We start from the raw sequence: 12449 nt of genomic DNA, 5'->3' as shown, positions 1-12449 counted from the left end.
GGTCCTCTTTTTTTCTTCTTTTGTCACACATAATGTAGAAATTTCAGTTTTGGTAAATTCAAACGTACATATTTCTTTAATCACATCCTTTCTCACAACTCTGACAAGTTTTTTCAGGAATATAAGGCTGCTAGAGAATCTTTAAAAAAAAAAACAAAACGATCCATAGAGTCTAGTGCCATGAATCTCCTCAATGCATATTCTGTATAGGTACTGTGCTCAATGGTTAAGGGTTCTGTGACTAAAATGACAAGAGTATTTGACTTGTTTAACATTTTTTCAATATAAGAAGGTTATAATATATTGGTAAGTTATAAAAGCAGATAAACATTCAGTTTGTACAGTTTGATTACATTTGCCCCTCTACTGGCTTGTAAATTACATACTTTTTTCTATTCTATTAACCTCTATAAGCTAATCATATTATATAGTCTATATTTGTTAAAATATAACTATATGTTTGCTTATAGTTCCTTCTTACATTGAGAGACTGTATAGTGTAGTGATGAATAGAATGGACTCTATAGAGTCAGACTACTTGAACTTGAAGTCAGGTTATGTATGCTCTCAGTGCCTAAAGTAGAAATGTAAAATAGAGACAGCAGTACTTTTTCTTCAAAAAAACATACTTTAGATGTTCTTTTAATAAGAGTCTGCTGGTAGTAGACTCTCTTTTGTTTATATGGAATTATCTTTTATTTCACTTTTGTTCTTGAAAGATGATTTTCTCAATATATATCCTAGACTAACAGTTACTTATTTCACCATTTTGAATGTATTACTCTTCTGGCGTTTCATTCTTGTAGTTGAGAAATCAGTCAGTTGAATTGTCTTTTCTTTATATGTAATCTGTCGTCTTTGTCCGGATTCTCTCTCCTTTTGATAGAGATTATAAAATTTACATAGAGTATAATGCAGATATTATGTACAATCAGTGAGTTTTGTTAAATATATACACCAGTGTTTACTGCTTCTATCAAGATATAGACCATTTCTCCCAACATAGGAAGTTACCTCATATTTCCAAGCAACGCCTACCACACCCCACATTAGGCAATGAATATTATGATTTCTATAACCATAGTGTAGTTTTGTCAGTTCTTGAACTTCATATAAATGGAATCATGCAAAAGAAACTGTTTTGTTAATGACTTTTTTCACTGATCATAGTATCTGTGAAGTTCATCTCTGTTGTGTTTATGAGTTGTTGATTCTTTTTTATTGCTGAGTACTGTTTCATTGTATGAGTATACTATGTATAGACGTTTGGGTTACTTGGGGTTATGATGAATAAAGCTACTTTGAATATTCTTGTACAAGTCTTTTTGGTGGACATATGTTTTCATTTCTCTTTAGCAAATCTTTGTTAAGAATTGCTCAATTAATAGAGTAGGTGTATTATTAGCATTTCATTTTATACTCGCATCAGCAGTGTTTGAGAGTCCCACTGGCTCCACATCAACACTGACTTATATAGTACTGTCACTTTTTAACATTAGTCATTAGTGGGTATGTAGTGGTTTTAATTTGAATTTCCTTAATGACTGACTAATGATGTTGAACATGTTTTCGTGTGATATTGACCTTTTAGTTATTTTCCATGAGATGTCTCTTCACTTATTTTCCCATTTTAAAAATTAGGTTTTCACTTTATTGTTGGTATTTTGTATTTTGGATACAAGTCTTTTGTTGAATATATGTACTACAAATATTTTCTTTCAGTCTGTGGCTTGATCTTTTGTATTCTTAGCAGTATATTTCAGTTGATTAGAATTTTTTAATTTTCATTAAATCAAATTTACTAAATTGTTTTTCCTTTGTGCTTAGTACCTTTTGTGTCCTCTTTAAGACATTGTTCCTTTCCCAAGGTTGCAGATATTCTTCTTTGTTTTCTTCTAGAAATTATATCATTTTTGCATTTATGTTTACACACAAACACACATATACTTTTTTTTCATTCATTCAACAATTATTGAGTGCCCACTGGCTTCCCCAGGTGGCATTAGTGGTAAAGAACCTGCCTGCCAATGCAGGAAATGGAAGGTAGGTTTGATCCCTGGGTTGGGAAGATCCCTGAAAGAGGAAATGACAGCCCACTCCAGTGTTCTTGCCTGGAAAATTCCATGGGCAGAGAATCCTGGCAGGCTACAGTCCATCGGGGCTGTTGAGAGTTGAACACAACTGAGCTCCTAAGCACACAGGAGTCAAACATTGTTTGGGTCAAGTCTCATAGACCCACACAAAGCTGCATCTCTTTGACTGATTCACTGTGTGCCGAGCACTGTCATCAAGTATTGGAAGTAGATTACAGCAATGAAGACACATGAGACATTTGTGTGTGTCTCTCTGTGTGTATGCACATGTGTGCGTGTGTGGTCAGGATCAAAATTTATTTTATTTCCCAGACATTTATTCAGTTATTTCCAGCATCACTTGTTGAAAGACTTCTTTCTCCATTGAATTACATTGGTGTCTTTTCAGGAAAATTAATTGGCTGCATATATGTAGGTCTTCTGGCCTCTATTCATATTTTCCATTCTTCTATTTGCTTTTAGTCTGGAAAAAAAAAATCTTCTTTCTGTGTTTGCTGTGCTGAGCAGTTTCCTCTTTTCCTGTTTACCTGTGCATTTCTTTCCCTTATGGGCTGCCTATTTCTAAGGTACCTTTAACTCGTTTTGGGAAATTCTTATTAATATTGTGTGCAATATTTCCCCTTTATTTTTTCACCCCTCCTTCTAGAACTTAGATTCTATGGATGTTAGACCTTTTACTTCTATCTTACCAGTCTGTTAACTGCTCATATTTTCCAACTCTGGATTTAGGTCATTTCATTAGTTTTGTTTTCTAATTCACAAATTCTCTCTTTAACAGTATCCTTTCTTCTGTTTAGCCTATCTGATGACTTTTCATTTCAATTGTACATTTTCAGTTCTACATATTCCTTTTGGGTCTTTAAAAAATTGATTTCTTAATATTTGATTATACTTAAGGGTACTTTTTTTTTTTGCATTCCAGTCCCCTATAATGAGAAGGACATCTATTTTGGGTGTTAGTTCTAAAAGGTCTTGTAGGTCTTCACAGAACCGATCAACTTCAGCTTCTTCAGCGTTACTGGTTGGGGCATAGGCTTGGATCACCGTGGTATTGAATGGTTTGCCTTGGAAACGAACTGAGATCATTCTATTGTTTTTGAGATTGCGTCCAAGTACTGCATTTCAGACTCTTTTGTTGACCATGATGGCTACTCCATTTCTTCTAAGGGATTCCTGCCCACAGTAGTAGATATAATGGTCATCTGAGTTAAATGCACCCATTCCAGTCCATTTTAGTTCGCTGATTCCTAGAATGTCAATGTTCACTCTTGCTATCTCCTGTTTGACCAATTTGCCTTGATTCATGGACCTAACATTCCAGGTTCCTATGCATTATTGCTCTTTACAGCATCTTCAAGGCTGTGTATTGTCACCCTGCTTATTTAACTTCTATGCAGAGTACATCATGAGAAATGCTGGCCTGGAAGAAACACAAGCTGGAATCAAGATTGCCGGGAGAAATATCAATAACCTCAGATATGCAGATGACACCACCCTTATGGCAGAAAGTGAAGAGGAACTCAAAAGCCTCTTGATGAAAGAGGAGAGTGAAAAAGTTGGCTTAAAGCTCAACATTCAGAAAACGAAGATCATGGCATCCGGTCCCACCACTTCATGGGAAGTAGATGGAAACAGTGTCAGACTTTATTTTTCTGGGCTCCAAAATCACTGCAGATGGTGATTGCAGCCAGGAAATTAAAAGATGCTTACTCCTTGGAAGGAAAGTTATGACCAACCTAGATAGCATATTGAAAAGCAGAGATTTTTTTTTTTGCCAACAAAGGTCTGTCTAGTCAAGGCTGTGGTTTTTCTAGTGATCATGTATGGATGTTAGAGTTGGACTGTGAAGAAAGCTGAGCACCGAAGAATTGATGCCTTTGAAGTGTGGTGTTGGAGAAGACTCTTGAGAGTCCTTGGGCTGCAAGGAGATCCAGCCAGTCCATTCTAAAGGAGATCAGTCCTGGGTGTTCATTGGAAGGACTGATGCTAAAGCTGAAACTCCAGTACTTTGGCCACCTCATGTGAAGAGTTGACTCATTGGAAAAGACCCTGATGCTGGGAGGGATTGGGGGCAGGAGGAGAAGGGAACGACAGAGGATGAGATGGCTGGATGGCATCACTGACTCGATGGACATGAGTTTGAGTAAACTCCGGGAGGGAGTTGGTGATGGACAGGGAGGCCTGGTGTGCTGTGATTCATGGGGTTGCAAAGAGTCGGACACGACTGAGGACTGAACTGAATTGAACTGAAGGGTACTCTTATAGTGAATGTTTTATCATATCCACAAAGACAGCAATATTTTTTATTGTTGTAATTAATATCTGAAGTTTTTGTGGATGTGATTCAGTTGTATGGCTTCTGATACTGGCTTATTTCCTCCTTTTTTTTTTTTAATGAATTTTTAAATTGTGAGTTCTTAGAACTTAACTTTTGAATTATTTCTGATTTAGGTTTAGAGTATGTTCCTCCAGAGAGAAAATGCATTTACTTCTCCCAGGACACTCATTCAGGACCACTTGACATTAAATTTTCACTTGGTCTCACGAATCAGACTGGTTAACACCCCATCCCACTATTACCACCACCACCTACTCAGGCCCAAAGATAGGAAAGGCAGGGGTACTCATTTTTATGGGGATGAAGTAAGCTTCTACTCCCTCCAGTGTGTCTTCACTGAAGGTATTGCCCTTTGGGGACCCAGTGTTTTGGTCATGATCTCGCTTTCCACTTTGAGCAGGTCCTAGGCTTTCTCTCAAATGCAGTGCCATTTAAAGCAAGACCATGGTGAGAATGTGGAACAACTAAAACTCCCATCCATTGCTGGTGGGCGCATAAATTGCTTTTGGAAAACTTTTGACACTGTCTGGTAAAGCCAAATATAGGCCTACTCTGATTGTCATTTAATTGCCACATATATTCAAGAGAAATAAATGCATATGTCCATCAAAGGGCATATAAAAGAGTTTTCACAGCACCTTTATTCATAATTGCCAAAACCAGAAAGCTACTTAAATCTCCATGAACAGGAGAATGAGTCAGTTGTGACTGCACAGCAATAAAAAGGCATAAACTACTGACATACACAACAGCATAGATGAATCTCATAGACATTAGGTTGAGATAAACCAGACCTAAAATAGTACTGCTGTATGATTCTTTCCTGGTGGTTCATTAGTAAATAATTCTCCTGCCAGTGCAGGAGATGAGGGTTTGATCTCTCGGTTGGGAAGATCTGGAGAAGAGACTGGCAACCCACTCCAGTATTCTGGCCTTGGGAATCCCATGGACAGAGGAGCCGAGTGGGCTCTGGTCCATGGGGTCATAAAAGAGTTGAACACGACTTAGTGACTAAACAACAAATGATTCCACTTACATGAAGTTTTGGGACAGACAAAACTAAAATCTGTAGTGATAAAAGTCAGTCTGAAGACAGGAGATACTGACTGAGAGAGGAAAGAGGGAACTTTCTGGGATGATAGAAATCTCCATCTAAGTTGTGATTTTGTGGGTAGGTATATTTGTAAAGAAAGGCAATGCCAAAGAATGCTCAAACTACCGCACAATTGCACTCATCTCACACGCTAGTAAAGTAATGCTCAAAATTCTCCAAGCCAGGCTTCAGCAATATGTGAACTGTGAACTTCCTGATGTTCAAGCTGGTTTTAGAAAAGGCAGAGGAACCAGAGATCAAATTGCCAACATCCGCTGGATCATGGAAAAAGCAAGAGAGTTCCAGAAAAACATCTATTTCTGCTTTATTGACTATGCCAAAGCCTTTGACTGTGTGGATCACAATAAACTGTGGAAAATTCTGAAAGAGATGGGAATACCAGACCACCTGGTCTGCCTCTTGAGAAATTTGTATGCAGGTCAGGAAGCAACAGTTAGAACTGGACATGGAACAACAGACTGGTTCCAAATAGGAAAAGGAGTTCATCAAGGCTGTATATTGTCACCCTGTTTATTTAACTTCTATGCAGAGTACATCATGAGGAACACTGGACTGGAAGAAACACAAGCTGGAATCAAGATTGCCGGGAGAAATATCAATAACCTCCGATATGCAGATGACACCACCCTTATGGCAGAAAGTGAAGAGGAACTCAAAAGCCTCTTGATGAAAGTGAAGGTGGAGAGTGAAAAAGTTGGCTTAAAGCTCAACATTCAGAAAAGAAGATCATGGCATCCGGTCCCACCACTTCATGGGAAATAGATGGGGAAACAGTAGAAACAGTGTCAAACTTTATTTTTCTGGGCTCCAAAATCACTACAGATGGTGACTGCAGCCATGAAATTAAAAGACGCTTACTCCTTGGAAGGAAAGTTATGACCAACCTAGATAGCATATTCAAAAGCAGAGACGTTACTTTGCCAACAAAGGTTCGTCTAGTCAAGGCTATGGTTTTTCCTGTGGTCATGTATGGATGTGAGAGTTGGACTGTGAAGAAGGCTGAGCGCTGAAGAATTGATGCTTTTGGTGTGTTGGAGAAGACTCTTGAGAGTCCCTTGGACTGCAAGGATATCCAACCAGTCCATTCTGAAGGAGATCAGCCCTGGGATTTCTTTGGAAGGAATGATGCTAAAGCTGAAACTCCAGTACTTTGGCCACCTCATGCGAAGAGTTGACTCATTGGAAAAGACTCTGATGCTGGGAGGGATTGAGGGCAGGAGGAGAAGGGGACGACAGAGGATGAGATGGCTGGATGGCATCACTGACTCGATGGACGTGAGTCTGGGTGAACTCCCGGAGTTAGTGATGGACAGGAAGGCCTGGCGTGGTGCGATTCATGGGGTCGTAAAGAGTCGGACATGACTGAGCGACTGATCTGATCTGATATTTGTAAAAATTATTTGAGCTCTACATTCAGATTTGGTCGTTTTAGCACTTCATTCTTACATCCATTTTAAAAGCCGACTCACGGGAAAAGACCCTGATGCTGGGAAAGATTGAAGGCAAAAGGAGAAGGGTGTGGCAGAGGATAAGATGGTTAGATAGCATCATCAACTCAGTGAACAGGATTTTGAGAAAATTGTGGGAGATAGTGAAAGTTGCTCAGTCATGTCCAACTCGTTGCCACCTCGTGGACTATACAGTTCATGGAATTCTCCAGAATACTGGCGATTTGCCTGCCATGTGGGAAATCTGGGTTCAATCCCTGGGTTGGGAAGATCCTCTGGAGAAGGGAAAGGCTACCCACTCCAGTATTCTGGCCTGGAGAATTCCATGGACTATACAGTCCATGGGGTTGCAAAGAGTCAGACTCCACTGAGTGACTTTCACTTTCACTTTCTGGGAGATAGTGGAGGACAGAGAAGCCTGGCCTGCTGCAGTCCATAGGGTCGCCAAGAGGTGGACATGAGTTAGGCACTGAACAACAGTGCTGCCCTCATAAAATGAATTTGAAAAGTGTTCCCAGTTTTTTTGTTTTTTGGAAAAGTTTGTAAAGGATTGATATTAATTTTTCTTTGAACATTTGGTTGAATTTACCAGTGAAGTTGTCTGGTTCTGGACTTGTTTGTTGGGATGATTTTGATCAGTAATTCAGTCTCGTCGTTGTTTCTTCAAATCTTATTATTGAGTTTTAAGAGTTCTTTTTATGTTCTATATAGATACAGTTTATTTATCAAATACATTCCTTACAAGTATTTTCTCCAGTTCATGGCTCCAAGTTTCAATTTTTAACTATGAATGCTTCTTATAAAGAACAGATATTTGTATCATGATGGAAGTCCAGTTTATTGAATTTTTTCTTTTATGTATTGTGATTTTGGTGTCATATTTAAGAAGTATTCGCCTAACCCAGTCACAAAAATATTCTCATATGTTTTCTTCTAAAAATTGTTATTTTGGGTTCACATCTAAGCCTACAACATTTTTGTTAAGTGGAAGATATGAATAAAAATTTGGTTTTTATTTAAAAGAAAAAGAACAGAAACATAAGACTGAAAAGACTAGCAGATTTTCTCAGGATGCTGTGTTTCAGTGTTTACTGCCCTTACTGGGTTTGTGCTTTCTTATGTTTGTGAGTGTGTGTCTGTCTGGGGACTTTCCTCACTTCTTAGTTCATCTGTGCATTTAAAGATACTTTTGAATCAAAGTTAACATGCCTCAGATTGGCTATCATTGGCTATGATACTGCCACTGTGCAAAGCTAAAGATACTTTGGAAGATGTATATTAACAGTCATTTTGTAGATGGTTTCTCAGGGTTTATAGGCCAGTTCTACATTGTTGAGACCAGTTTTCAAGATTTGAAACAAAAAATGTATTTTGTTTCTCTTTATTAAAAAAAAAAGGAATGGTGATGGTCATTGTAGGAGTATATATTCTCTTTCCATTACAGAAGTATAACATTTCTACCTTCTGTGTTAAAAATACTTTTCTGACTTGGGGAATCTGGGTGGAGGGTAAAGGGAATTCTTTGTACTATTTTTTTAACTTTTCTGTAATTCTAAAATTTTCTAAAGAAATTTAAAAAACCTTTTTGCAGTTTTAACTTTAGAAACCTAATTACTATTTTTAATTCTGAGTTTTAAACAACTAAGCTAGAAACTTTTAGAATGTAGTCCATTTACAAATGAAGACTACCTGTAGTGTATTTGATTTCTCATTTCAATTCACTGTAATTGCTTTTATCTTCTTCTAACTTTTAAAATATTTTCTGTCTTTGCCATTTTGCTTTGGCATTTTTCATGGAGAAGGAAATGGCAACCTACTCTTGCCTGCAAAATCCGATGGACGATGGATGGAGGAACGTGGTAGGCTACAGTCCATGGGGTTGCAGAGTCTCACACGACTGAGCAACTTCCCTTTCTAGCTATTTTATTTTGGTCTGCATTCCAAGAATGAACTCTGTACTGACGTAAAGTGTATCTTTAAAGGGACTTGAACTAGACAGAATCAAGCCCAAGTAAGATATGGGAAAGGCTATTTGATAAGCATCTAGCAGTTTAGATCAGGCATGGCAGATAAATACCTATCACATTCTGTTCTTTTTTCATCCGTTGCAGATGTTGCTCAATGATCACAGCACTCTTTTCTTCCTTGAATTTTTCTCCACAAAAGGTTTAATTAATAGCTGTCTGAAAGTGAAGGTTGCTCAGTCGTGTCCAACTCTGCAACCCCATGGAGTATACAGTCCATGGAATTCTCCAGGCCAGAATACTGGAGTGGATAGCTTTTCCCTTCTCCAGGGGATCTTCCCTACCCAGGCATCGACCCAGGTCTCCTGCATTGCAGGCAGATTGTTTACCAGCTAAGCCACAAGGGAAACCATGAATACTGGAGTGGGTAGCGTATCCCTTCTCCAGCGGATCTTCCCAACCCAGAAATTGAACCAGGGTCTTCTGCTTTGCAGGCAGATTCTTTATCAACTGAGCTATCAGGGAAGCCGATAAAGTGAAAGTCACTCAGTCGTGTCTGACTTGGCAACCCCATGGACTATACAGTCCATGGAATTCTCCAGGCCCGAATAGTGGAGTGGGTAGCCTTTCCCTTCTCCAGGGGATCTTCCCAACTCAGGGATCAAACCAAGGTCTCCCGCGTTGCAGGCAGATTCTTTACCAGCTGAGCCACAAGGGAAGCCCAATAGCTATCTACTGTCAGTTGATTAGAGGTGGCAAAATGACAAGGTGTCTGTTTTACATCTCTGATTTAGAATATCATTTTTGTGAGAAACATCTGGAATACCTATACTTTCAATTACTGAACTATTCGGTCTGTTATAAAGTAACATAATCATAATTTTGGAAGCCTGACTACTTAAGAGTCACCTTAATCGTTGTTTCTTATCACTTAAATTTTCACGTATTTATGAAGCCAGTTGATCTGCTTGTGTTTATAGAATATTCGCCAAGTATAATGTATTTTTAAAAAATCCGTACACTTGTATATCACATCTTTGACCTTTAGTTGGGTGACATTTTTCATAATGTTATTTACTTTTCTTATGTTTTCCTTCCATTTTTAAGGAGTGGACCTACCCTATGAGACGAGAGATGCAGGTATGACAACCTCCTTGTTTATTCCAGCCAACCTGTATTACTGTTACTATCATTATTAAATAATTTAACCTAATTTCACAAAGGATTTGAGCCCTATTGACTCATAATCTGTAGGTTCATCACTGAGTATTTTAAATACTCATATTAACTTTTAACATGTTAAAAGTTAATTGTGGCTCTTAAAAAGATGGGAGATGAAATTTCTTAGAATCATTGAAATAGTTACATATGTATGTGTTTAATGAGTCACTTTGGTTTTCTTCATCTGAAAAATTGGGCACAGTATTTGTATTATTTCTGAAAGCAGTTTGCTTTCTGTGTGTGTATAGTTTAGATAAACTCTGAAGAGTAGACTGTAAAGCATATCACCGTTTTGACTTAATTGTTTACATTTGTGTCTGATTTCCAGTCAACTTCAGTTAATTTAGTGAAATTCTCCAGAAGATTGAGTTGAATATTCACACTATGTGGAGGAGGAAATGGCAACCCACTCTAGTATTCTTGCCTGGAGAATCCCATGAACAAGGGAGCCTGGAAGGTTACAGTCCATGGGGTCGCAAAGTGTCGGACATGACTTAGCAATTATAAAGATACAGAAAACAAACTAGTGGTTACCAAAAGAGAGAAAAGTGTGGTGGGACAAATTAGGTGTATGGGATTAAGAGATTAAAAACACCTATGTATAAAATAGCAACAAGTTTTTATTGTATCAGATAAAGAATTATAGCTATTACTGTATAATAACATTTAATGGAGTATAATCTGCAAAAATACTGAATCACTATGCTATACACCTGAAACTAGTATAATATTGTAAATCTACTATACTGAAATTAAAAATTTTTTAATTTTAAATAAAGAATAAGCAGGTGAATTTTTCACAGGGAATTGATAAAGACTATTTTCTGGATGGTACAAACCAACATTTAATAAAGGGAATTTATGGGAAAAAAATACAGTATGGAATGAATGAATTAGTGATAGCTTGACATTGTACAGGAGGCAGTGATCAAGACCATCCCCAAGAAAAAGAAATAGAAAAAGGCAAAGTGGTTGTCTGAGGAGGTCTTACAAATAGCTGAGAAAAGAAGAGAAGCTAAAGGCAAAGGAGAAAAAGAAAGATATACCCATTTGAATACAGAGTTACAAAGAATAGCAAGGAGAGATAAGAAAGCCTTCCTCAGTGATCAGTGTAAAGAAATAGAGGAAAACAATAGAATGGGAAAGACTAAGGTCTCTTCAAGAAAATAAGAGATACCAAGGGAATATTTCATGCAAAGATGGGCAAAGTTGGGCACAATTACCGGGGTCCAGCCCCCGTTGGGTCCAGGGATTCCCTCGGGAGGACAGCGTTGGCGATTAAAAGGATAGATAAAAGGAGAAAGATCAGAGGCTTAATATAACTGGTTTACGCGGAAAGCCAATAAAACCTGTGACACCAGGCTTGCACTGACCATGGAGGCCATAGGCGCCCTCTCGAATAGCAGAAGGTACCCCACCTTAGGCACCTTCTGGAGTGGGTCTTAGAAGCCCGGGCAAATAAATGGTCTCAGAGGGCCCCCACGCTCCCAATTATTTGTCCTGAAGGAAGAACAGAGAAGAAAATGAGAGAAAAGGAAGCAAGAAAGAACGACACGGGGAGACCAAGCTTTGAGCAAGGCGCGTAGCTTTATTTTCAAAGGGAGCTTATATACCTTAAATTGTGCATAGAGGATAATAGGGGGTGTAAAATCATGCAAAGTCAGCAGTCTTTGATCCTTATTGAGACCAAGTTTTCTTTTCTGCAGACTTATCGTATACAAATGGTTTAGGTGATTTACATCATCTTCTGGCCAGAAGGCCTGTTAACATTTTATGACTCTGATAAAGGTTTGTCAACCATAAGACTTATTTTCTCTAAGAGTAATTATTTTAAAGTTTGGCGCTATCCTCTGAAGGCGTTAGATAAAGTTGCATTCCTGTAGGGCAGAGGTGCAGTGGGTTTACAACAAGGAAAGAATTTATTACCTTAAGGGTCTAAAGTTGTTAGCACCAAGGCCACTACTTACATTTTTCTATATACCAACTATATTAATTAATACACTTTTAAGGATACAATACAGGGGATTTGGAAACTTGGCAGCAAGCATTGGCTCAACAATGAAATCTTCTACTAGTTCTATTCTAACAATTTCTAACTCTCCGAGAGGCTCTATACTATTTGAATATCTTAAGCTTCCCATGCCTCTCAAGGTTGGGAGGCTGTAAACAATCATATTCGTAGTCCGGATAAACCTGTCAAGCAAGTTAGCCATCTGAGGGGTTTGAATTGAAACACTCCTATTATGCCCAGGAGGCTAATTAGCTAGAGCT

The 12449-nt window shown here is 38.2% G+C and overlaps 1 protein-coding gene across 8 annotated transcripts in view; it reads left to right on the top strand.

The window, feature by feature from the left end:
* The window catches only part of STYX (serine/threonine/tyrosine interacting protein), a 117173-nt gene that overhangs the window by 5302 nt on the left and 99422 nt on the right, over positions 1 to 12449 (top strand). For all 8 annotated transcript variants that reach the window (XM_061430068.1, XM_061430067.1, XM_061430065.1 and 5 more), the window contains one exon: positions 10065 to 10097. In XM_061430068.1, the coding sequence (XP_061286052.1) occupies positions 10065 to 10097 (33 nt within the window). The remainder of the gene's footprint in view (positions 1 to 10064; positions 10098 to 12449) is intronic.

Source organism: Bos javanicus, chromosome 10 (assembly GCF_032452875.1).
Source record: "Bos javanicus breed banteng chromosome 10, ARS-OSU_banteng_1.0, whole genome shotgun sequence".
In the NCBI taxonomy this organism is placed as follows: Eukaryota; Metazoa; Chordata; class Mammalia; order Artiodactyla; family Bovidae; genus Bos; species Bos javanicus.
This window is presented reverse-complemented; position numbering and strand designations above follow the sequence as displayed.